The sequence below is a fragment of the Phodopus roborovskii genome, unplaced genomic scaffold (genome assembly GCF_943737965.1).
Source record: "Phodopus roborovskii unplaced genomic scaffold, PHOROB, whole genome shotgun sequence".
NCBI classification, from domain to species: Eukaryota; Metazoa; Chordata; class Mammalia; order Rodentia; family Cricetidae; genus Phodopus; species Phodopus roborovskii.
In genome coordinates, this window is record NW_026126460.1 from 20,905,915 (window position 1) to 20,928,790 (window position 22,876).

At 47.2% G+C, this 22,876-nt stretch overlaps 3 protein-coding genes across 6 annotated transcripts in view; all 3 read right to left on the reverse strand.

Moving 5' to 3' along the window:
- Positions 1 to 500, reverse strand: part of Nhej1 (non-homologous end joining factor 1) — an 86,232-nt gene extending 85,732 nt beyond the window's left edge. The window contains exon 1 of the mRNA XM_051190182.1: positions 324 to 500. Within this exon, the coding sequence (XP_051046139.1) occupies positions 324 to 500 (177 nt within the window). The remainder of the gene's footprint in view (positions 1 to 323) is intronic.
- Positions 501 to 5,203: 4,703 nt separating this feature from the next.
- Slc23a3 (solute carrier family 23 member 3) lies at positions 5,204 to 14,625 on the reverse strand. Of its 3 annotated transcripts, XM_051190488.1 has the most exons (12): positions 14,360 to 14,621; positions 14,104 to 14,261; positions 13,899 to 13,996; positions 13,651 to 13,724; positions 13,044 to 13,225; positions 12,619 to 12,742; positions 11,874 to 11,988; positions 9,788 to 10,041; positions 9,219 to 9,324; positions 8,798 to 8,965; positions 6,169 to 6,264; positions 5,204 to 5,654 (listed from the first exon to the last, which is right to left on the reverse strand). In XM_051190488.1, the coding sequence occupies exons 1-12, from the start codon at positions 14,525 to 14,527 to the stop codon at positions 5,371 to 5,373; spliced, it is 1,827 nt and encodes a 608-aa protein (XP_051046445.1). In that variant the 5' UTR covers positions 14,528 to 14,621; the 3' UTR covers positions 5,204 to 5,370. The 3 variants fall into 3 exon arrangements, with proteins under 3 accessions (XP_051046445.1, XP_051046446.1, XP_051046447.1); XM_051190489.1 differs by lacking the exon at positions 6,169 to 6,264 and having other exon boundaries at positions 14,360 to 14,625; XM_051190490.1 differs by lacking the exons at positions 9,219 to 9,324; positions 9,788 to 10,041 and having other exon boundaries at positions 14,360 to 14,625.
- Positions 14,626 to 16,378: 1,753 nt separating this feature from the next.
- Positions 16,379 to 22,785, reverse strand: Cnppd1 (cyclin Pas1/PHO80 domain containing 1). Of its 2 annotated transcripts, none has more exons than XM_051190493.1 (9): positions 22,516 to 22,785; positions 21,684 to 21,771; positions 21,141 to 21,249; positions 20,319 to 20,400; positions 19,894 to 20,014; positions 19,681 to 19,809; positions 18,253 to 18,314; positions 17,861 to 17,978; positions 16,379 to 17,609 (listed from the first exon to the last, which is right to left on the reverse strand). In XM_051190493.1, the coding sequence occupies exons 2-9, from the start codon at positions 21,750 to 21,752 to the stop codon at positions 17,073 to 17,075; spliced, it is 1,227 nt and encodes a 408-aa protein (XP_051046450.1). In that variant the 5' UTR covers positions 21,753 to 21,771; positions 22,516 to 22,785; the 3' UTR covers positions 16,379 to 17,072. The 2 variants fall into 2 exon arrangements, with proteins under 2 accessions (XP_051046450.1, XP_051046451.1); XM_051190494.1 differs by lacking the exon at positions 22,516 to 22,785 and adding an exon at positions 21,980 to 22,124.
- Between the last annotated feature and the right edge of the window lie 91 nt (positions 22,786 to 22,876).

Sequence of the window (22,876 nt, forward strand, 5' to 3'; positions counted from 1 at the left end):
TTCAGATTTCCGAATTTCTTGGATTTTTGAATATATGTGTAACTTTTCACCAGATGTACAACTCTAGTCCCAAAATCCAAAATCTGAAATGATCTGAAATCTAAAACTTTTTGAGTCTTGAGCATTGAGGATGTGAAAACTTTCATATTTTAGAGCATTTCAGATTTTGCATCCTTAGGATAGAGATGTTAAGCCTATTAATTGCTTCAAACCAATTCAGCCTTCCTCGACAACATATAGATAGACAAGCTGATGGATGTTAATGTCCTATGGCCAGTATAATGCGACAGTGATAGCCTCTCTTCGTACTTTTATACTCTTACCTTGGCTCGCTGGCTGACCACTAAAGTGTCCGCCTGTTCATGCCACACCTGCTGAAGATCCGAAATCAGCAAGGCATAACCCTGCTTGGTGATAGATGCCTTGGCCAAGAGTGAGTTCTCAGCAAGCTGCAGCCACACCCATGGCTGCATCAACAGGCCTCGCTCTAGTTCTTCCATCTGTGGGGAAGTCCTGATTTAGCACAGTGCCTCCGGGAAGTCCAGCCAGGGAGGACTGCTCACAGTTCCACGTCAACTGAAACCGTGTGAAAACATTCCCCAGTAAAACAGAGGCATGAAAGCACCCCGCCAACACACCACACACACACACACACACACACACACACACACACTTTATACAGCCAGCCTAACTACCCCTTGACAACTGACTTAAAATTTACTTAGAATCTGGGGCTGGAGAGATGGCACAGAGGTTAAGAGCACTGATTGCTTTTCCAGAGGACTGGGGTTGAATTCCCAGCACCCACATGGCAGTTCACAACCATCTATAACTCCAGTTCCAGGAGATCCAATGCCCTCTTCTGGCCTCTTCAAGTACTGCACATGTAGTATCTGCATACATGCAGGAAAAAACACTCATACACATAGAATAAAAAATTAGTAAAATATTTCTTAAAGATCAGAATATTTCTTACAATAAGTTCCTAAAGAATAGAAAACATGTCTTTACCGGGTATTGTGGTGCATGCCTGTAATCCCAGAATTGAGATATAAAAGCGGGGGTTCAGGATGCCCAGGGCAGCTGTTGATACATGAAATAGACTCACCTTGGTGTAAAAGGAAGAAGGGATGAAGGAAAGAGGGAACAAAATATGAAAGGGCAGATATATTTTTCCATAGTGTTTAAACTCAGCATATTGATGCACTTAATATAATATGGAAACCCAAGCCAATCCTATTGAATCTTTACTTGAATCCTATATAGATCGATGCTGTCTTTCTCAGAAATTTTAAAAGGATAAGAATGGTTCTTGTCTTGAAAAGAATTGCTGGGGTAGTGGTGGTGCATGCCTTTAATTATCCTGGGAGGCAGAGGCAGGTAGATCTTCAAGTTTGAGGCCAGCCTGGTTTACAAAGTGGGTTCTAGGACAGCCAAGGTTACACAGAGAAACCCTGTCTCCAAAAAAAAAAAAAAAAAAAAAAAAAAAAACTAAATAAGTAAAACTAAAAAAGTCCAAAATGTGAGGGGAAGGACATTCAAATTATTTGGTTGCTAAAAGCAAAGTCTGGATTGATGAAATGGCTCAACAGGAAAAGGCATGTGTGCCAAGCTTAAGATTCATGTGGTAGAGATTATCTCCCAAACATCATCCTCCTCATATGCACCAATAAGTTGTTTTGTTTTGTTTTTCAAGGGTTTGCTCTGTGTAGCCCTGCTGCCCTGGAACTCACTCTGTAAACCAAACAGGCTTTGAACTCAGAGATCTGCCTTCCAAATGCTGGGATTAAAGGCGAGCACCGCCACTACCCATGCTATAATTTTTTTAATATTAAATATTTAATATTAAAAACGACAAAGCTCAGGAAGTTTGGAAGCAAACAATAAAATCCTAAAGCACACTTGGTGAGGTATACCATCCCAGCACTGGGGAGAAGCAGGTAGGAGGACCAATGTTGGGTTGGGGAAATGGCTCAACTTGTACATCACTTGACTCACAGGGATCTGGGTTCAGATCACCGGAACCTACATAAAGCCTGGTGGAGTGGTATGTACCTAGACCCAGCACCTGCAAGATCAGAGGCTGAGAAAGGCAGAGAAGTGTGCAGCTACCCAGGCCTATTTGCCAAAGTTCTAGGCTGAGAGAGATTCTTTCTCACACAAACAGTAGGAAGTGCCTGAGGGTCACCTCTAAGATTGACCTCTGACCTCTATATACACAGTGTGCTCACACACACACACACACACACACACACACACACTCGAACATGCACACATGTACACACATCCTTACCCCCGATAAGAGAATATGAAATGAATAAATGAAATTTAAAAATAAATGAATTTTTTAAAAAAAATCTCCAAATTAACTAAATTTCAACCTACATAGTGAGTTCAAGGCCAGCCTGGACTACATGAAACCCTCAAAACAAAACAAAAACAACAAAAAAAAAAAAAAATCTAAGATGGGTTCATTTTGAAGTTTTAATTTAACTATTGTCTGACAATTTTCATACATATGTAATGTTCTATGATCATATTCCTCCTTATCTGAAACAGAAATTGTTTCTCAGAGTCTGTTCAAGTTAATCCTTCACAATTATGGAAAATTTGTGTGATTATTATCACATTAGATTAATAATGTGATGAGAGTGCTTCAATGACATGGTAGATACACAGTGACACACACACAAGGGTTAAAAAGAACAAGAGATGGGCTGGAAAGGTGGCTCAGTGGTTAAGAGCACTGACTGCTCTACCAGAGGTCCTGGGTTCAATTCCCAACAACCCACATGGTAGCTCACAACTGTCTGTAATCCAGCTCCAGGTGAATGTATGACATCCTCGCACAGACAGACATACATGCAGGCAAAATGTCAGTGTGAATAAAAATAAAGTCCCTGAGAAAAATGCTGTATCCTCAACCTAGTTAAGTATGTAGTTACTAAATCTGACAGAGTTATTTTTCCTGTGGGGATAAAAAGTCATATAATTTCTTTATTATTTTCATATATAAATATAAAATTAAGTGCCAAGAGGTGAAAAGTTAGATTCCAAAGAAAATAATGAAATTTGTTTAAATCTGATTAGCAATTATTTCCAACTCAGTCTAAGTCTTCCTAGGTTTCAAAGCACCCTCTCTTAATCTGCACTATAATTAACAAGTGGACTATAAATGTATACAGTCAGAAAGACTGCATATAGGACAGGGATCCTTTAAGATCACAGAACCTAGCTGGGCAGTGGTGTCACATGCCTTTAATCCCAGCACTCCGGAGACAGAGGCAGGAGGATCTCTGTGAGTTCAAGGCCAGCCTGGTCTATAAAGCTAGTTCCAGGACCGCCAAACAAAGCTATTACACAGAAAAACCCTGTCTTAAGAAAAAAAAAAAAAAAAAGATCACAGAACATAGTGACATTACTGCCATCTTGGTTCAAATATGTGCACCGTGTGATAGCTGCGTGTGACGAAATTGTTTAGTAACACCGTTCTCAAAAACATGGCCATTTCCAGTGACACGTGACTGCACGGATGGTGGTTATTTGCAGCAGCCTTGAAACCGTCTGTGCAGAGATGGGTATTTCCATCATGTGCTGTTCCAACAGGGAAGACTGGTCTTGGAATGATGAAAGAATTTTCTCTGGGCAAGAGTTTACATCGGAAAAGATCAGAAATACAAATGAAGTTGCCAAACCCTCTAATTTCCCTTATAGGCACATCCTGGCATGTCACCAAAATTGAATTTATTGTCCTTCCTTAAGTCTCGAAGGTCAAAACCCACAAATTGATGTTTTGTCCGAATGGGAGGAAGCTGTTTAATGTGGCCAAGGACAGCTGGCCCTATAAAAATGTGCAAAGTATTCTGTATCTGACCCAGGCTGGCTGCTCCTATAACTCAGCCTTGACCGAGGTAAGTATAACCGAGTCAGGCATGTTGAGGCACGCCTGTAATCCTAGCACACAGGAGGCTGAGGCAGGAGGATCTTAATTTGGAGACCAACATAGCAAGAGACTCTCAAAAAAAAAAAAAAAAAGCTTAGTGGAATTGATTGGGCTCTGAGATCGTCCCCAGCATGGATGGAGAAGGAATCTAAGTCCTCTGGATTTTACTTTCCCCGGCGTAAGCTGGTCTTCGTTAACCAATTTCACCAGTTTAATTGTCTTTTTAAGAGTGAGAAAGTGAAGTTGCAAGAAGGTATGTCACTCGGCCGTGTGTTCTCTGGGTAGTTCCTACAACACCCTGCAGAGGGCAGCAAGGCCCTACAGACCATCGCGCAGGCCCACGCCCTGTGCCACCAGAGAGGACAAACCGTAGGCCCAGCAGCCAGAGGCCGCCTCGGGGACGCCTACGGCGCCCAGCTACCACTCCTGCAAGGCCTTTGTCGCCCGTGTCTCATTTTTACAGCACCGGCTGCACGCAGGGACGGCTCAGGACCCCAAAGGGGTAACAAAGCTAATTCAGCCCAAGGGCTAAAACGCCGACTAGCTAAAGCGGACCCTCCCACAACACCCGCGAAGAGGGAGGCCGAAGGCGGGCTGCGCACGCGCAGGACCGCCCACTCCTGGAGGCCTGCCCCACAGCCCGGGCTGCGCGCGCTCCCTTCTGGGAAAAAGCACCCGGCTAAGGGGTCACCGTGAAAGTTCCACTCCTCTTCCCGGCGTGCGGCCGGCCCCAGACCCCGGCGCCGACTCGAAATCGATCCCACCTACCGTCAACGGCTGCGGAAGCTCCCACCCTCCTCTCGGCGGGCCTGCCCTCGTGTGCAAACTGAAAGGCCTAGAGTAGAAGCCACCCCCCCCACAGACACACACACACACACACACACACACACACACACTCGGGAAGGCGGGGTTTGGGATACGGGGCGGAGCCAAGACCTGTGGTGGGCGGGGACCCGAAACCTCACTTGTCCTAATTCCTTTTCAGTCCACATAAAATCCTACTTCCTCCTTGCCCCTTTATCATTATTGTCACCTTTATTATAGACTATCTTCTGCTTCACATTATAGTTATGAATTTAAATCTTAAATGCAGGGAGAGGGCACGGTCCCTGTCACATATCTGCCGATGCAGTACCTTGCTCGTGGGAAGCACTCGATACGATATTTGAATGCTAAACTTCATCGAAGAGGCATTGACAGTTCACAGGCAAGAATCCTATTTATTCACTTATTCGCCTATTAAATCCATGGCCCCTGAACACGTTAGCCTGATAAAGAGGAGGAAAGGCAGCCCGTTCTACTGGGAAACGGCGCATCTAGTTGGGCCACATACATTATCTCACTGAAAGTATTGCCTTGGAGGCAAGACTCCTGCAAGCTGGGAGTTACTGCTAAACTAATAAAGAAAAAATGGTGCTCCTGACTAATTACTGGGACCTAAACCCTTCTCTGTTAGCTGTACGGCATGACTCCTCAGAGTCAGACAACAAGTCTGCTGTCTCCCCTGTTTGAGAGGGCCCTCCTTCCTCATCCTCAGGGTCTTCAGGCATTGGGCAGAGGCAATGGAGAGGCTGTGGGATGCAGGAACACAGGTTGTTGATGGGTAATGGGAGCCCATATTCTTGAGCAGCCTTCTCTCTGGACTTCTGCGTTTCTTGGGCCGTGAAAAAAGTTGGCAGTCCTTGACTTAGGCCTCGCTCAATCCGTGTACCTGCAAAAGAGGGATTGGTCAGGCTGGAGGGATAGCTCAGCTGTTAAGAGCTAGTACTGTTTTTATAGAGGACCCAAGTTCCAAGTCTAGGCATCAATAGCAGATGGCTTACAACTGCCTCTAGCTCCACATCTGGGGGGATGTACATTCATGTGGATATACCCATAGACACACACACACATGTGTATATATATATATATATATATATATATATATATATATATATATTTAATTTAAAATAAAAAAATAAAGCCTAAAAAAAATAAGTAACCCAGGCATGGTGGTGCATGCCTTTCATCCCAGCACTTGGGAGACAGAAGCAGGTGGATCTCAGTGAGTTCTAGACCAGTTCGAGGTCTATAAAGGGAGTTCCAGGACAGCCAGGACTGTTACACAAAGAAACTCTGTCTCAAAAAAAAAATATGTAAAAAGAGTAGCCCCTCTGTCTGGCCACTGCCCAAGCCAGGGAGTAATGGCTTCCCAGCCTCTCTCCTAGAACCTGGTTCCAACTTACCAGAAATGGTGTTTTCTAGAAGAAAGCCCAAAAGACCAGCTAGAAAAATTGGTTCTGCCAGCAAAGAACGCAGGAACATATCCAAGGGGCTCCAGCCTACAAAGGGTTGGGGCCAGGCAAGAAGGTAACTGATACTGTCCAAGGCAATGTGTCTTCCCTTGTAGACCTAAACAAAGTCTTGGACCAAGGACAAGTTTCAATGAGCCATCATTCCAAGTCACTTATGTTCTTCTATAAACTCCATTTCCCATCTTCAGGTCCTTCCCATAGGATTCCTTCTTAACACCGTGTTTTCTAAGCCCCGACATACTCTCCAGATACCCTTTGTCCCAGGCTCCCTTTCTATGGAAAATTTGGCATTAAAAAGCCCTAGTCTCTACCATTTTTGACCTTTGGTGCTCTAGCCCGAGCCTCCCAACTTCAGTCCTACGAACACTTTGGACCAGATAACTGTTATAAGGAGCTGTTCAGTGCACACAAGGATGCTTAACAACCTCTCTGAATGCCTGTAACAGTCCTTTTTCTCTCCAGACATGGTGGTGCATGCCTTTAATCCCACCACTCAGGAGGCAAAAGCAGGAGGCTCTCTGCGAGTTCAAGGCCAGCCCAGTCTACAAATCGAGTTCCAGGACAGGCTATGCTGTTACACAGAGAAACCCTGTCTCGAAACAAGCAAACATACAAAATACAATCCTCTTTCTTCCATGTGTGACATCCCAAAAGCATGTCTCCAAATGTTCCACATGAAACAAAATCACCGCCTTCTGAACACCACTGCTCTAAATAAACCATGCTGTTTGCATATTTCAGGATATACTACTTCTTCTGCCCCATAACCCCAGCTTTTCTCTTTGTATATGATGGAAAGGTGATCAAGAATGACCTTATCAGCCGGATGGTGGTGGCACATGCCTTTAATCCCAGCACTCGGGAGGCAGAGGCCAACCTGGTCTACAGAGCAAGATCCAGGACAGGCTCCAAAAGCTACAGAGAAACCCTGTCTTGAAAAACAAACAAACAAATAAGAAAATACCTTGTCAGCTGTCCATGTGGCTTATATATATATAATCTTGTCACTTGGGAGTCTTAAGCAGGATTGCCAAAAGTTTGGAGCCAGCCTACATTCCAAAATAAGACCCTGCCTCTCACACACAGAAATGGCCTTTTGCCATTTAAGTTTTTCCATCCTCAAAGACCCATTCAGTTGTACTGAATCACCTAGGAAGAAGCTACTCTTGTCCTTGAGTACCACAGGTCTGTATATTTGTTTTTGCTTTTGTCAAGGTCTCTCTATGTACCCCCGGCAGGTCTGGAACTCACTGTGTAGACTACTGGCCTCAAACTCAGAGATCCCACCAACTTCCCAAGTGCTGAGATTAAAGAAAGGCATGATCCATCATGCCCTGCTCACAGCTCTTATCTTACTTAACCTTTCTTGTTTTGTCCTGGAGCAAGTCACCTCTTTCATAATTCTGTACAACCTAGAAGTATTTTTGTGTTTTGACCTATTTAGCTTGTTTTTTTTTTTTAAATGTGTTTGAGGGGAGGAGTTTTGTAACTTGTTAGCTTTAACTGTCAACTTGTTACCACCTAGAGTTATCTGAGAGGAGAGTCCCAGCTGAGGAATTGCCTAGGTCACATTGGCTTGTAAGGAAGTCTATGGGGGATTGTCTATATTGGTGGTAGATTTAGTAGAGCCTGGCTGTAGTGAGATATTCACTCTGTCCGCACCTGTTGCACTGACCACGCCCATTGAGGGTGACGACAGCTGCAGACATGACCTGGGGGAACTAGGTCTGAGGTAGCCCCCTCTCCACTGCTCTGTTGGACAGAGACAGAGAGCATCCGGAAGCATCCTTGGGATGGGAACCTGCTGGTGTTCATCTGTCTCTGTTGTAAGTTATTTCTCACTGAATAAACATCTGTTCAACCTATCTGTTTTTTCCCAATCCATATTAATCCACAATACCTGGCCCATCATGTAGTCAAGACATGTAGTCATGAAGTGTGTAAGAAAGTTAGCTAAACATAAGGCAGCATCCTCCATGATCCTGCTACACTTCTTTGGCTGTGAAGTGAGTTCCTTCTTTGAAGATAATATGTATAGATTAGCAAGCAGGCCTGCTTTCAAGATTCTGCCTTGCGTTCCTCAGTGATAGAGTGTGACCTGGAATTGTTAACTGAATGAACCTCCCTGCCAAGTTGCCTTTGGTCTCAGTATTTTAACACAGCAACAGAAATAAAACCAGGACACAAAAGCACAAAAAGAGGAACTCAATGAATATTTGTTAAATAAATAAATGGCGTTCTAACAAAATCCCACTATGAGACCAAGCATTCAGAGAGCCTAAAGCAATTATTACAATTTTCCTGATGCTGTGACTCTTTAATACAGCTCCGCATGTTGTGGTGACCTCCCACCACCACCATAAAATCATTTTTGCTGCTGCTGCTTCATGACTGTAGTTTTTGCTACTGTTGTGAATTATAAATACCCGTGATCTCTGATGATCTTAGGCAACCCCTATGAAAGAATCCTTCTACCCTCAAAGGAGTCATGACCTACAGGTTGAGAACCACTGGTCTAAAGCCTCAACCCCATTCCTTTTTTCTTCTCTGCCCCACCTACCTGTGTTGAGCAAGACTGGAGCTTCCCGGAGCCACCTTGGCAGAAGCAAGGCCATAAAGATGGAGAAGCCCACAATGAAGACATTTCGCCCCGAGTCGATGTCAGCCAGGTGGAAGCTGGAGAATCCAGCAGACAGAACGACAGCCTGGGTCACTCCCAGTACCCCACCTGCCCCACACAAAAGAAAACAAGGCAATGGGAAGAGGGCAAAGCTCAGGTTTGTAGGGCAAGCAGGCTGTAGTGAGGAAAGACAGCCAGCAGGCTTGTTTCTGATTCTGCAAGAGACTCAGTTGGGCTAAGAAAATGAGAGCATGTGTCCATATCCATTTAGAGAAGTTATTTAGAAAGAAATGGCACCAGCCTAGACAACTGGTTAGGCCAAACGGTATTCCAACACCTGTCTTCACATCTATTCACTCACCAAGCACAGGCAGTGGAATGCTGGTGAATAGCTGAGCCAGTCTTGGGGAGAACCCAAGCCCCATGCAGAACAGCCCCACTAGGTGGGCTACTCGCCGTGAACCAGTCTGCATGAAGAAGAGATACCAGAAAACACAGCCATCTCCTTGGGCCATACCAGATCTTTGCCTGGCCCACTCCTTTTCATCCTTTGTATCCCAGCTTAAATGTGACCTCTCTAAGCATCCCGGCCACTCTAGCCAAAGGTACCTCTTTGCTAAGCCCATACACCACTGCTTTCATGATAGTGCTTACTACTCTCAACTTATGCTAAGTCTCCCTTTTTCATGAAGTTCCCAAGAGAACAGGGAACTTTCTCTGACTCATTCTTCACTGTAATGAGCCTTGGCAGAGGTCCCGATGCACCTGACATACCGATTTCCTGTTTCTCTACATTCATAGCACTTAGCACTTCCAGTCACCTCCCTCAGTGAACTGTCTGACTGAAAGCTGGCCCAGCTGACAGTTGTTTAGCATGAGCTCCTGCCCCTGTACCTCCAGTCCCCTCAGTCCTGTCTCAGAGCCACGTACCTGGAAAAGGCTCAATGTGCCTATGTTAGGGAAGCTGGATGCAGTGCCCAGGGGGCTCCCCAGCAGCCCTGCCAGCACACTGCCCAGCCCCTCCAGGCTCAGCCCTCGACTGCAGGCATGTGGTGGTGGAGGAGACAAATGCAACAGCTGGCCACACAGGGCATAACAACCCAAGGAACTGGTGGAGGCTGCCAAAGCCATGGAGATGCCTGCAGCCAGGGCCCTGGGTGTCAACAAGGGCCAATCCCACTCACCTGAAGAAGAAGAAGGAGTCATCTAGAGACCAGAATCAAGCCTGGAGCATTCCTCTGCCTCTAAATGCCTGTTCCTCAAGAATCCCAGATGATCTAGCTTTTCAGGATAATGCTGTGAGGCAAAACCACTGAACTCTAGGAGAGAGACCCTTCTCTTCACTGTCTTCTACAAGGTCACCATTGGTCTGACCCTCAGTTCTGTTTCCACTTCACTTCAAACACACTAGCCTTGTTTTAGGCCCTAGACTTGCTGTGCTCCTACCACAGGGCCCTTGCATGTGGTGCTTACCTAGCAAGCTGCTATCTCCTGTGTCCTGTCCAACTAGCTCCTCCTCTCCCCACCTCTTACATCTCATCTCACTTCTTCAAGGATTATTTCTCCCACCACATTCAAGAGTGGTGATGCATCCCTGTAATTACAACACTTGCAAGGCACAGGGAGTTTAAGGCCATCCTTGACTGCAATGCAAGTTCAAGGTCAACTTCGTCAATGTGAGATCCTGTTTCCAAAAAGGCGGGGGAATGTAAGAACTGGGGGATGGGGATCAGTGCCATGAGATGCTGTCTTCAGGACAGGACATGACCACTGCACTCAGTGAACTCACAGCAGCTATGGTTACCTGCAAAGATCTGTACAAGATCAAGCCAGTCAAGATTCCAGCGCAGAAGCGTGAGTGGGGTAAAGGCTCATGTGGTTTCACCGCTAGCTGAGAAACTATGTTAGGTGATAGCTTCTGGGCAAAGGGAGAGCCATTTTTCATCAGAGGTGTAAGATAGCTCCACACCCATGCACGCACCCATGCACATATAGGCAGCACTAATCAGACTCAGCGAGTCGATTTTTTTAAAGGACATGAAGATGGAATGGGGATGTGTTGTGGGCAGTGGAAGAATTGGATACCATCAAAATTCATTGTATGGAACTTGTCAAGAAATAATAAAAAAATACATTTAAGAAGAACACTTCAAAAAAGAAGTTAAAAAAAAAACTTCTCTCAACCCCTATAACAGCATCAAATTCCCCATTATTTTCTCTCATGATAAATTCTAGTTTTACTTAGGTACTTTTACTACAATGACAAATTCACATTTACTTAGGTGCTCATTTGATTCCTATCAATATACCCCAAATAGACCGTCAGCTCCGTGGAGCAGACATTATTAGTCCTGTATTCATTTCTGTGCCTACGATGTACTTAGGGCCTCGTCAGAACTCAACGGGCCATTATTAAACTGTTAAATGAAGGGCTGAGGTGGAGTTCAGTGTAAGGCACTTGCTGAGTATGCACAAGGTTTGGAGTTGTTTGACCCCTACCACCATGACAAGTAAACACAAATGACAAAATCTCACATCCACTGACTCCAAGGCAGGAACTGCAGAAATCTCCACAGAGGCTGATAATATAAACTTGTTAATTGGTCAGGGATATCAGGAGTGAGTATACATGGTATAACGTCTCCTGACATTGACCCAAATAATATACCTGCACTGAAGGGGGGCACAACCCCTCACGTTGTCAGTTTCTCCACATGTGTTTTGAGAAAACACTGATTTAATTCCAAAGGGAGAGGTGAGCTCCATTGAATCTTTTTGTGTAACTTTTCCTTTGAGACAGGGTGTCGTGTAGCCCAGGTTAGCCTCAAACTCGATATGCAGCTGCAGGTGACCTTGAACTCCTGATCCTCCTGCCTCCACTTCCCAAGTACTGGGATTACAGATATGTGCCACCTCACCTGGCTGAAGTCTATTAAATTGTGAGTTCAAAGAAAGGGACGCCTTGATTTGAGTGAGAGAATGGGAACACAGGATGGGAACGCAGGAGAAAACCTACCTGGGTGAGGCAGCCAAAACCACGGTGCCTCTGTGGGGTCAGACAGATGCAGGAGGTTAACACTCAGACCCAGAAGGGCAGAGATGATCCACACACAGGCCACAGGGGCAAGCACCTGAAGGACAATAGTGAGATGGAAAAAAGCTCCCACCTCCCCAGAACCTTCTGAGTCAGCCTGGGTGGGACCACTAGAAACTCAGAAGTAGGGACCAATAGAATATTCCATGTCAGTCCCACACACTTTTGTCTGTTTCAATGATTTTATCCTATTTTTGAGATAGGGTCTCTCTAAGTAACCCTGGCAGTCCTGTAACTGTGTAGACCAGGCTGGCCTCAAGCTTACAGAAATTTGCCTGTCTCTGCCTTCCAAGCACCAGGATTAAAGGCATGCACCACTATGCTTGGCTCAACTGTTTTACTTTTATTTGTGCATGGGTGGGGGCAATGCTGGAAGGCTAGAAGGACTTGGTTTCTGGAGCAGGAATTACAGGCAATTATTAGCCACCCACCCACATGTATCATGGGGTCCTCCAGTCCTCTGGAAGACCCCATGTTTCATTTTGGTTTGGTTTTTGTTGTTGTTCATGTATTTCAGGCTGGGCTGAAACTTCCTAAACAGCAGAACTTGAACTCCTGAATTCTTCTGCCTCCACCTGCCCAGTGTGGAATTATAAGTGTGTCACCTCACCTGGCTATGCACGTCTGTCAACCCTTTTCACTTCATCTGCCCAGAGCCCCCACATACCGAAAGAAGTCGGAAGACAGGAATATAAGCGCGAGTTGAAGAAGCTGAAGCGGGTCTCCAGGAGCACAGCGGTACCTGGCAGGAACCCAAATGCTGAGAACACACCACCATGAGCAGGATGAGCCTAGGGAAGAGAGGAGCTTTGTGGGTCTGAAGCATCAGATCATGAATGACGGCAGCACAGGTGAGCAGAATATCATAAAAGGAGGTCCCAGGGAAGAATCTCCTCGTGGAAAGCATAGGGAGGTACCCTGAGGGTCGAATATCAGGGAGACTGGATGAATTGGAGAAAAGCCTCATATTCCAAACTTAAAACCTGCTATCCCTACTCAGGTGGCTATGGAATCTGATAAGCCAGAAGCTCTGTCTTCCCCAGGTCTGCACACCCACTGGGTCCCACCCCACGCCTCTCAGGACTCACTTACAGCAAGGCCAGGCCCCAGTGAGCAGAACAGAACTGGGCCACCTCCTTGTGGGCAGACAGTCCTGCTACCACCAGGCTGGGAGCCAGCACCAGTGGCCCACAGTAGGGAAACACACGGCCAGGCACCCCTAGAAGTCCTATTGTGCCCTGCAGCAGCCCGGATACCACCACTGCCCCCGACACCTGATGGAGTAGAAGAGAGGATGAATGGAAGACTTTCTGCTCAATCAAGTTAACTTCAGCTTGGAGTTTCTCTTCTTTCCTTTCTTTTTCTCTTTTGCAATTTATTTACTTTTATTTCGTTGGCATTGGTACTTTGCCTACATGCATGTCTGGGTAAGGGTATCACATACTGGAGTTAGAGACAGTTGTAAGCTGCCATGTGGGTGCTGGGAATTGAACCTGGGTCCTTTGGAAGAGCAGCCAATGCTCTTGACCACTGAGCCATCTCTCCAGTCCCAGTGTGGAATTTCTAACAAATTCCAAGGATAGGCTCCTGCCTTGCTCCTTCCCCCATAGCATCAGTGTCTGCACAATGGAAATAAGAGCATCTCCATCTCCACGCTGGGACCATTCAGTCCTTCTGCTATCTTTTCCCAGGCACTCACCTCTCGGAGAGAAGTGTTCCAGAGCTCCAGGCCATGGCAGTTTGTCAAACTACACAGGTGCAGGGAGAGGGAGGCTGGAAGTTTGGGGTACAGAGAGGTGTAAATGGAACGAAGACCGAATACTCTCCTGTCCTAACTGATGCCTGGTATGACCCCAAAGACTTCTCTCTACAATACCCGGTACTTAACTGCCCAACCTCCAGCCAGCATGTACTTCCACCATTAGCCTGCCTTTACTCTGTACTCACCATTTCCAGGTGTCTTGGTGGTCAGAGGTAGCTTCTGGTTTGTCAGCACCAGTGCAGGGATAAGGAATTCTAAGGATGGAGCCTGGACTAGAGGCAGCCTGTATGAATAGCAGCCCCAGCAGGTTTGGAAACATGGACTCTTAACAGGATTCCCTTAAGTCTCCTTCTGGAAGCCTACTCCCTGTCTCAAAGGAGTTCCTCTCACCTGCTGCCCATCCAAGTTTGCAGGACCGTAGACATACCACATGAAAAGAAACTGGAAGCCAGCAGCTGAGCAGGTGAGTATGAGAGCCCTCCTGGGGGAAGATTGTGAAGCAGCAGCAGGTGGGAGGCACAGAGCAGAGATGCCAGGACCAGGAAATGCTGCCGATAGAGGATCGCAGAGGGCCGAGCTTCAGAAATACCTCTCCCTCCAAATACCCATCTCAGCCAGTACCAGCTCCTGCACCTCTGCCTCCTACCTGTAGAGCCAGAAGACAGCCGAGACCCCAGGTGGAAGGCCCACACCGAGAGGACCGTGAGTGGGAGGAGGGATGCTGCAGAGGGGGCAGCCGTGGTGACAGGGGAGCAGGGGCATCCTGGGAGCCCACAGACAGGAGTGGGATAGGGTGGGGAGGTGCTCGGCTCATGCTGCCCTGACTTGATTGTGTCTTGGCGGCCCCAGGGGTAGTTGAGTAAAGTAAGAGGTCAGAGTGTGGGTGGAGTGCTCTGGCTGCCGTGGGGAGGGGGTGGGGGTGTCAATGAAGCGGAGAGAGGGGAATAAGGGTTTGGGAGCAGGACATGGCTCTTTCACCTTTGCCCAGCTCTTGAGTAAATTCCATCAGCCATTAACCTAGCAGCTGAGTTCTGGGCCCCTCCCTCAAGAATTTTCGTCCTATCTCCTGATTCTAGACCAGGCTCTGGAAATGAGGGCTAGGGGAGACATCAAAATAGCCTGAAGAAATTTTGCAAACTACCTCTTTTCATCAGCAGCATTCAGCATCATCTATTAGGTACACATTCCTCAACCAAACAAGACATGCCCTGGATCAGTTCAAAACAAAACTCATGCATAAAATGCCCATATTGCATATGACAATGACCACTACATATAATGCACTCGCTGTAAAGCAAGAGTAATTAATAGTAATGTGTATTTCAAAAGCTTGGGTACGAATAAACCAGACAATGGAACAGTCTGCCAGCCACACCCATAGATAGGATGTGATAGCTACACTGCCAGCCAACGACATTTACTGGTAATTCAGATGTCAAGAGCAATGCTGACATTGGTGACTTGGTTTTCTAAAATAGTGAGCATACTTTTGGTAAAACACTGAGCAAAGAATACATTGACTTTCCGTAGAAGTATAACTCTGAAAATTGAGGTTTTTATTTTTGAGATTGTTACATCATTTCTGCATCCCCTTTCCTCAAAACTCTCCCATGTAGCCCTCCATCTCATTTTTCGAATTAATGTCCCTTTTTTCATTGTTATGACATGAGTAGATGTATATACACATATATGTTACTATGACCTGCTCAGTCTGCATAATGTTACTCATAGGTATGTTTCCAGAGCTCACCATTTGGTATTGGATAGCCATTTGGTATGCTATTCCCTGTGGAAGACTCTCATTCCCAGCATCCCTTCTTTGTGTTTGTGTAGGTTTTAGTCCCCGGGTTGTTTTTTATATTTTCCAAAACACACAAAATGTTGCACGTTTGTACTTAAAAAAATAACTTTCAAATTGGTTAGGGATGGTGCCACATGCCTGTATCCCAACACTCTGAAGGCAGATATAAATGGGTAGCAAATTCCACATCAGCCTGAACCCTGTGAGGCCATTTGCAACAGCAGCTAACTTCAGGCTCATAAAAAAAAAAAAAAAAAAAATCAGGATTTTCATATGCATGATGAAATCTTGGGAACCGTTCAAGCCCTCTAGGGTGACTAGCATCCCATGTCCAAAATGACCCTTGAGGGCAGCAGCACCCACCAGCCCACCGACCTCTACTCCTACCCCCCACACTCCCTAAGTGATCTTCAGCAGTTAGCAGTCCAAACACATAGATTGTTCTTCCATTGATGTTGATGACCCAGCTCTGGTTCTTCAACACCAGCTACTTCCATGAGTCACCTTAGTGAAGTAAGCAGGGCTTGCATTCTAGGAGCTCAAACTGGGTATGTTTTGACACCATAAGGATCCACAAGGCTGATTCCCACCCAGGATGTGCAACAACAGACAAGGTCTTCCCAACCCCGAGACAGTCATCATGGTAGGTACCCATGATATGCCACATCCATCGATTTCAGGGCCCCTGAGGTAGTAGCAGCAGGGATGCAGGAAAGCCTGAAACAGGGATTAACTACCAAACTAACAGGAAGATTTGAAACAGAGCTCAGAAGAGAATGCTTACACGTTGCTGGGATGGTGCATCTGACTTGGGAGACAGATGGGAGATCTCAAAGGATGATGCAGAAGGAAAAGGCCAGGCCATGCAACACAAACTGTTTATTGAAACCTCAGTTCTACAAAAGCGTGAAAAACTCAGATACAAAGCAGTAGTACCCAGAGAGGCCTGTAAAGAGAACACCTAGAAAAAGAACCAGTCGAGTGGGGAGCATTGGAGCAGGATGCTAAGGATGGAAGACAAAAGTACAAGTTTGAAGGACCCAACAATCCTTGGCTGTGATAACTACATCCAAGGGATGGATGTGGCAAGCTGCTGCCTCAGGAAGCCTTCCCTCAGCAGCTCCCATCTTGGTACCATCCGTCCCTGGTTTTCCTGCCCCAGGGACATCGCATGAACAGAACCACGTGACTACTTTCTTCCTCCCCTCACCCACTTCCCACACCTCCCACCTTTTTACCTTTCCATCTTTGGAAACTCAAAAGCGAAAGTCTACCTCCCACCCGAGGCTTGAGAAGGCAGAAAGGTAAGTGCTTCTCTGTCATCTGAGACATGCCCCTGGCCACTGAGCTGAAACTGTCCCTGGCACCATCACTGTCGAAACCTCTGAGGTTTAAGAGGGTGAATGACTTTGTTTTGCTCCAAAACCCCTTCTGCTCCTACCTAGAAGAACAGACTAGCCAAGGACCCAGAAAGGTAGCGAAAAATCTAAATCAAGCTTTCCTCTTCTAGGTTCTTAGAGACTCCCAAACCCTCTTAATGCATTCCCCAGAGCCCTACCTAGCCTGGGAAAATGAAAGACTTGAGACGGGCCAGCTCCATGACACTAAAAAGGGAACATTGCTGGGGTTGGAGGAATGGAGGGGCTACTGGGCTCCACAGCCAGGGCGGGGCCAGGCCATGGGTATGGTAAAAGTGGCGTGAAGGACCAATAGACACCGTACGGTTAGGCTGGTGGCAGGCACGGCAGTTTGGGAGGGTTCTCTGCAACTTCTGGCAAAAGGGACATTTGTGGACAAGAGTAGGTGGGGCAGGAGGGTCTGGGGAAGGTACTGGAGGGGGTGTCAGTGAAGCCAGAAGACTGCCCCAGAGTGATGGTAACTCTACATTGTCTTCTGGGCAACTGGAGACATTAGTCAGGCACTGCGGCATGGAGGAAGGTATGCAGGGCTGCAAGAGGCCTTTGGAAACCAGTCTGAGGTCAGGAGGACCTGGTGAGGGGCTGCAGGACAAGCCCAAGGACTGGTGTATTACAGCCACTGATGCCACAGCTAGGGCCACACTGCTCACATACGCCACAGCTAACAGGCAGGACAGCTGCAAGAGAGAAGATAAGAAAACAGCAGGCTGTTGACTATCTTTAACTACTCCCCACTGCCAATCTCTCACACTGAAGCTCTCTGTAATTCCCTCTGCCTCCCCTGTTCCCCCATCTACTCTCAAACTTCTCCTAAGCCTTTCTGGATTTGCTTTTCAACACACACACACACACACACACACACACACACCACACAACACACACACGTGTGAGCCTGCTCAAGCCCCTCTCCTTCCTAACCCCTTCTCACCTTTACCAGCCGCTGGCAGAGGGAGCCCAAAGATAGTTGCCATGCTGGCTGTTCCAGCAGCACACACAGGTCTGTGTAGGTGTACCAGCCCCGCCGACGTCCTTGCTGCTCAGCCACGCTAGTGTGGAGAAGAGAGTAGGGGTTGGGGACTCTCCTGCAGCAAGCCCAGGGGTACCCATCAGAAGATACTAAGGAGTTGGTGAAATACACAAATCTCTAGGTTACCCATTAATCCAGAAGATGAAACCAAGACCTAAACTTCACAGAAGCTGCTACCACCCCCAAAGGAAGGCAGAAGAGTTAAGCAACGACCTCTTCTCTAAGTTACACAAATCTCACCTCTAACTCCTAAGGTACTGGCCTACACCTCTAAACCCCAGCTGGGAACTCACCAACTCTCCAGCCAATTCAGCACCTCAAAGATCTCCCGAGGATCAGTGTAGAGACGCCAATCCTGTGTGCAAAAAGAAGACAGGCACAGTAGTTCATCCCTATGATCCCAGTACTTGGGAGGCTGAAGCAGTTCTGGGCTACACAGTGAGTTCTAGGCCAGCCTGGGCTATGGTGAAGCCTATCTCAAAAACCCCTAAATAAATAAGAACAGGGAAAACAAAGTTAAGCTCAGATACAAACAGACCATGGTGACCTGACCAGAGCAGCTACAACCACCAGCTGAAAAGATGTGCTGACTACTATCCAAAGAGCTTGTGTGTATTCTATCATGGAATCACCACTTTCCTGACCATGAATTAATTATCCCTTCTACAAAGTACAAAGGGAGAAAATAAACCCAAGAATAGTCAGTGTCCACAGGGAGCTCAAAGTCTAAGGCACAAAAAGTTTGAAAGCAAATATTCAGAGGTCAACACTACAGGGTCTGTCTCAGTATGCCCTGGAGGAAGAGGGTGAGATGTTACTTCTGGACTCACTCACTACTCCAGGAGCCTCCAGACTAGTCCTGGGAGGACAGGAAAGGAGGACCCTGCCACACAAGGACACAAGGACAGACGCACAAAGCCAGGTGTAATACGTATACCTACAATCAGCATAGGGAGACAAAAGCAAAAGCAGTAAGAGGCTCATCACAAGGTCAAGGCCAGCCTTGTCTACATAGTAAGTTGTAGAACACTCTAATTTAAAATTTACTTAGTAAGAGACAGGGTCTGGCCAGGCGGTGGTGGCACACGCCTTTAATCCCAGCACTGGGGGGGGGGGGGCAGAGGCAGGCCTGGTCTACACAGTGAGTGCCAGGACAGGCTCCAAAGCTACACAGAAACCCTGTCTTGGAAAAACAAAATAAGAGAGAAAGAGAGAGAGAGAGAGAGAGAGAGAGAGAGAGAGAGAGAGAGAGAGAGAGAGAGAGTATGAAGCCCTGACTTGCCTGAAACAGACCAGGCTGGGCCTCAAACTCAGACATCTGCTTGGGATTAAAGGCATGTACAAGCATACTTGGCAGAAAATAAAAATTAAACAGAGTTTGGTAGTTACTTCAATTAGTAAAGACCTCGTATGCAAGCATGAGAAACTGAGATCCCAAGAACCCACATAAAAGAAGGGAGTATGATGACATGCACTTATTATCTTAGTACTAAGGAGGCAAAGACAAGCAGATCCCTGAGGCTTGCTGGTCAGCCAGACAGCCTGCCCTAATCCATAAGTACCAGGCTAAATAAGAGACCCTATTTCAAAAAGCAAGGTGTAGACAGTTCCTCGGGAAAACACTGAAGGTTTGTACATGTATACAGAGAGAGAGAGAGAGAGGGAGGAGAGAGAATAAAGAATAAAGGAATAAAAAGACAAGTAAGTGAAGAGCCACTCACCATGGCACTCAGGAAGCCCCTTTCCAAGGCATTGAGAGTAGGCACAGCCACTCCCCCAGCAGCTCCCCACTCATCACTGAAGACCTCCTCTTCCTCCCCTTCATCATAAAGGTATTTACTGGCCACCATCTGTGGAGAAGACAGAAGTGGCATCAGTGGAGCTCATGCCTGGCACCTGGCTCACTAGGGAGATAAAAGGAGGGGGCAGCTTACCATGGAGATCAGAAACAAGTCAGAAGATGACACGTGCTGCAGGTAGTCTGGGTTTCGGTGCCGGAGACGCTCAATGTACACCAGAGCTAACATCATAGCACAAGGAGAGATACAAGCCTCCCTGGGAGGTAGAAAGGATCAGTAATTAAACCCAAGGGTGCATCGGCTATTAAAACTCTCAAGATGTTCATCTCTCTCTTTTGTTTGTTTGGTTTTTCGAGACAAGGTTTTTCTGTATTGCTTTGGATCCTGTCATGGAACTAGCTCTGTAGACCAGGCTGGCCTGGAACTCAGATCCACCTGCCTCCCCCTCCTGAGTGCTGGGATTAAAGCCCTGTGCTACCAACGCCTGGCTATTCATCTGTCTTTACACATTCTCTTTAGAGACAGTAACACACACACTCTCTCCAAAGTCCCAGGCTCACCTGGACACATGAGCTACATATTTCTTCTGGAGTCGGCGAATAGGACTGGGTGCTGCCTTCTGAAGAAGCTCCACAGTGATGTCTGCAAGAGATGGGAGAGCACAATAGTTAACCCTCAGCATACACAGAAGTCCCCACAACTGCCACGGGAAGACTAGCTCTATAGTATCTGAGGCTGTAGGGATATGACATGTCTTCTTCCATGGTGAAACGTGTCTGTAATCCCAATAAACAAGACACAGGGGCAGGGGATTGAATCACCACATGGCCAGCCTGATCTACAAGTTCCAGTCTAGCCAGACCTATGTAGTAAGACACTATCTCAACCCTTCAGCCCTAGATTTCCCCCATCATACCCCCCCATTCTAAGTAATAAAAGCCCACTAAAAGCTTGAGTCTCAGACTTTTCCAGTAGGCAAGCTTGTTTTTCTGTTGATTTATTCATGTTTATCTTTCACAAATGTTCATCTAAGAAACATGTTTGTTTACTTGGGAAACAACAACAAATAACTTAGAAAACAAAAAACAAAACAAAACAAAACAAAAAACCCCAGGGACTTGGTATATAGCTCCATGGTAAAATGCTTGCCTAGCATACACAAGGCCCTAAAAATAAGTGACTAAAATTTATGAGCTGTTTTTACTCACGTGAGCTAAAAGAATGTGAATGAGAAACACAGCCCACATTATCAAACCACGTACTAACTGAGCTAGTTATGAGACACAGTGCAGCTCAGAAGGCAACCTCTGGGCATTTGGATGACTACTGACAACCCTGCCCTCAAAGTTCTTACTTGCTCAGACACACACACACACACACACCTGCCACAGGGCTGGAAAGCTCCTCCAGGCTGCAGTCCGTCTCCCAGTCCCAGCCATAATAGAGTCGCCTTCGGATTCGAGCGCTCAGTTTCTGGTGTCCTGGAAGGAACTGAAACAGGGCCAGGAATGGTGGAGGGTAAAGGGCAGGGAAGGGTATGGAGGAAGTCCTGGACTGGTACTGAAAGGCTGTACAGGGCACCAAGTTGGCTTTGCTGCCACTGGGCCTATGCCCCACCCAGCCCCAAGTTCCCGGGATCATTTGTTAATGGCAGCCTAGACAGCACCCTGTCATCACTGAGTGCTCCTAGAGGACCAGAAAACTAGAAACCAGATGGACCCCCAGCCTAATCACTCCTAGTTCCCTTCCTGTAACCTGAGGGTTTGCCTCCAGGCCCAAGTGGCCTGGCTTGAGTAAGCTTTGCTCTCAGTAGCCGCCCAGTCTCAGGCATGGCAAGTATGAGCGCTCCCATGCCTTTCGGCTCTGGAGGGTAATCCCCCCCAGGTCAGACTCCCCAGCCTAAGGACAGAAGGACTGTCTCTCACCGTGAAGTCCTGGAAACCGGTAAGGGAAAATGTGCCTTCTTCGTCCAGTAGGAGCCCAGCCAGGTCCATGGCGCCGTCGGCCACCACCCTGTGAAGGTGGAAGGGGAGGAAAGGAGTAGTAAGTTGCGGACAGATCTGTCTTCCCTCGTTAGCCCACCTGCCCGCCTCTCCCCAGAGGGCCGCCGCCCGGGTCCTCGAAGTCTCCTCCCCTGTCGCCGGCAGCCTCAGGACGCCTCTTCCTGTTCCGCGCTCGACTGGGCCTCCCGGCGCCGCCCGACGATCCGCGCGGCGCTCACCAGGCGGAGTACGAAGAGGTCCGAGGCCCCGAAGTGTTCTCAGCCCGTGCAGCGTCCGCCTGGCGTTTACAAGCGGCGGGCGTGTTGCCGACGAGTCAGCCCGCCGGGCAGGAAGTGCCGCCCAGCTGGGAGCTCTCGGGAGCCCCAAGCACCGGGGTCTGATTTTTGGATTGCTGTTCCCAGGGGACCGGGACGCTCCAAGGGTGAACGAGCTAGCAAGACCGTGTGGTCGTGGTGCAAATATTAACAAGGCTGACAGGCTGGGCGGCGGTGGTCCACGCCTTGAATCCCAGTACTCGGGAGACATGGGCAGACGGGTCTCTGTGAGTTCCAGACCAGCCTGGTCTACAACAGCTAGTTCCAGGACAGGCTCCAAAGCCACAGAGAAACCCTGTCTCGAAAAACCAAAAACAACAACCAAAAACAAACAAACAAAAACAAAGCAAGACTAACACAAGAGGTGACACAGCGAGTTGTTTCCTGGGTTTTAGTAGGGAAGGTGCAGTGCACACAAGAAAGATGGACAAGAAACTTACCCGTGTGAGAACTGTGGACAAGGTGGAAGGGAATCTGTTGAACCTTTATGTCCCTTAGGAGTTTGAAATGGTAAAGCTCGAATGCATACTGTATTTTGTAGGGTTACTCCAGCAATTAAATTATCCCAAAAGATATGGAACCTCAAAGAACGATCTTAACGAATCTCCCAAAAGTAAACAGCACCTAAATGAGGTTTTATTTTCAAACACGCCTTCCACCCAATTTGCCGCTGAAAAGATTTGGGGAAGAAAGAGCGCTGACAATCGGAGCAGAAAGAGGCAACTTTTCTATGTCGGGGAGGCTGCTGTTAAGTCTTTAGAGTCACGCGCTGCTGTTTGTTTATCCGCTGAGGGGAGGGGA

Coding starts and splice junctions, on each gene's coding strand:
- Slc23a3 (XM_051190488.1), bottom strand. CDS start 14,527: ATGAGCCGAGCACCTCCCCACCCTATCCCACTCCTGTCTGTGGGCTCC. Junction 14,262..14,359: donor GCTGTCTTCTGGCTCTACAG/GTAGGAGGCAGA, acceptor CTCTATCGGCAG/CATTTCCTGGTCCTGGCATC. Junction 12,743..13,043: donor CACTGGGGCCTGGCCTTGCT/GTAAGTGAGTCC, acceptor TCTCTTCCCTAG/GCTCATCCTGCTCATGGTGG.
- Cnppd1 (XM_051190493.1), bottom strand. CDS start 21,752: ATGGACCTGGCTGGGCTCCTACTGGACGAAGAAGGCACATTTTCCCTT. Junction 18,315..19,680: donor GGGGCTTCCTGAGTGCCATG/GTGAGTGGCTCT, acceptor TTTTGCACACAG/GATTGGCGTCTCTACACTGA. Junction 17,979..18,252: donor CTGAATTGGCTGGAGAGTTG/GTGAGTTCCCAG, acceptor TCTCCACACTAG/CGTGGCTGAGCAGCAAGGAC.